Here is a 1,935-nt window from a genome sequence, read left to right as displayed (position 1 = left end):
TTCCTTCCTTCCTTCCTTCCTTCCTTCCTTCCTTCCTTCCTTCCTTCCTTCCCTCCCTCCCTCTCTCTCTCTCTCTCTCTGTCTCTCTCTTTCTGAGATACTCTTACTCTGTTGCCAGGCTGGAGTGCAATGGCACAATTTTGGCTCACTGTAACCTCTGCCTGCCAGGTTCAAGCGATTCTCCTGCCTCAGCCTCCCGCATAGCTGGGATTACAGGTGCCCACCATCACATTCAGCTAAGTTTTGTATTTTTAGTAGAGACAGGGTTTCACCATGTTGGCCAGGCTGGTCTCGAACTCCTGACCTCAAGTGATCCGCCTGCCTCGGCCTCCCAAAGTGCTAGGATTACAGGCGTGAGCCACCATGCTTGGCCTAGGCCAGAGCATTTCCATAGGCTCAGGGCCCCAGGAGAATTTGTGGGGCTTGTCAGCTCAAGCCCCATGCCCTGGTGGTGGGAAGGATCCTGGGGCCACCTGCCAAAGACCAGCTTTGAAGTAGTTGTGGCCAGAGTGTCCCTAGTGAGATGGGGAGTGGAGTCCCATGGTGGGCTCCAGGGCCATTGTGAGGGACTGAGAGGTGGCCTAGGCCTGGTTCTGCCTATGGCATATGAGCTGGTGCTGCTGGGAGCAATGGCAACAGAAGCACTTTGCAAACTGAGAAGCACCTTGTATATGGCAAAGGTCAGTGTAAATGGCATCACATTTGCAGCTGTAGAATGTTGTGGACCTGTGAACAGCTGGATTTGATGGGGAAGCCTGGTTGTGTTCTGTGACCTAATCTGGGGTTTGGTGGCAGCAGATGGGCCACCTCTGTCACCATTCTCCAATGAGTGCCAGCTGAGCAAGCCTAGTGGGGAGGCAGGGGGAGGGGAGCCCCACCGCCGACTCTGTGCCGTGTCCCCTAGAGCCATCCTCCAGCAGCAGGGCTCACCCGTGGACGCCACCATCGCGGCTCTCGTCTGCACCAGCGTTGTCAATCCTCAGAGCATGGGCCTGGGCGGAGGGGTCATCTTCACCATCTACAATGTGACGACAGGTGGGCCCACATGTGACCTGCTATGGGGAAGATGGGCTTGTCCGCACCACAGAGGAGCCCCTTCTCCAGCCAGTCCCATCCACTCAAGACCACTTCTGGGTGCTCTTGGGCCCCCTGCCCTGCCCCCTTCACCTCAGCTGTGCAAAGCCCTTGTGTCAACTCCTGTCCCCCTGTTAGCCCAGAGTCCATCTCATAATGCAGAGATGGAAACTGAGGCCTGGAGCAGGCCAGGGGCTGTCTGCAGGGTCCGTGACCGCTCACCTGCCCTGCCCTACTCCAGGGAAGGTGGAGGTCATCAATGCCCGGGAGACAGTGCCAGCCCACCACGCCCCGAGCCTGCTGGACCGGTGTGCACAGGCTCTGCCGCTGGGTAGAGGTGAGGCCCCATGGGGGTCCCCCACTCCCACCCCCCAGGCCACTAGGACTGACCACAACACCCCCCAAAGGATCAGTGCCTCATGGACAGGCTGTGACTCCCTGGCACGGGGGGACAGGGAGTCTATGGGGAACCCCCAACCCCAACCTGCAGAGATTGAGGGATTGGGAAGGTCCCCCTTGGGAATGGGCGAGCTGAGGTGATCCTGGGAGAGGGCCAGGCTGGACAAAGGCCTGGAAGGTTGAGTGGAGATGGGTTGGTGGGACAGGGTGGGGCTCCTGGGGCCAGTTTGTGCAGGGCCCCTTGGGCCTGGCCATGGACTTTGTGGGGAGCCACAGGTGGTCTGAGCAGGGAAGGACATGGTCGGGTGTGGGCTCCAGAAAGCTCACTCTGGCTGCTGTAGCTGGGGGGCCACACGTAGGGGTGATGGCGAACCCCTGGGAAGGCCTGGAAGCCACAGGTTTGAGTGCTAGGATGTGCCATGCAGGGGCCCAGTGGATCGGGGTGCCCGGGGAGCTCCGCGG

At 59.8% G+C, this 1,935-nt stretch overlaps 1 protein-coding gene across 1 annotated transcript in view; it reads left to right on the top strand.

The window, feature by feature from the left end:
* Window positions 1–1,935, top strand: part of GGT5 (gamma-glutamyltransferase 5) — a 41,464-nt gene that overhangs the window by 18,248 nt on the left and 21,281 nt on the right. Inside the window, 2 exon segments of the mRNA XM_011967996.1 lie at window positions 905–1,035; window positions 1,899–1,931. Of these exon segments, the coding sequence (XP_011823386.1) occupies window positions 905–1,035; window positions 1,899–1,931 (164 nt within the window).

The sequence above is a fragment of the Mandrillus leucophaeus genome, unplaced genomic scaffold (assembly GCF_000951045.1).
Source record: "Mandrillus leucophaeus isolate KB7577 unplaced genomic scaffold, Mleu.le_1.0 Scaffold820, whole genome shotgun sequence".
Classification (NCBI taxonomy): Eukaryota; Metazoa; Chordata; class Mammalia; order Primates; family Cercopithecidae; genus Mandrillus; species Mandrillus leucophaeus.
This window is presented reverse-complemented; position numbering and strand designations above follow the sequence as displayed.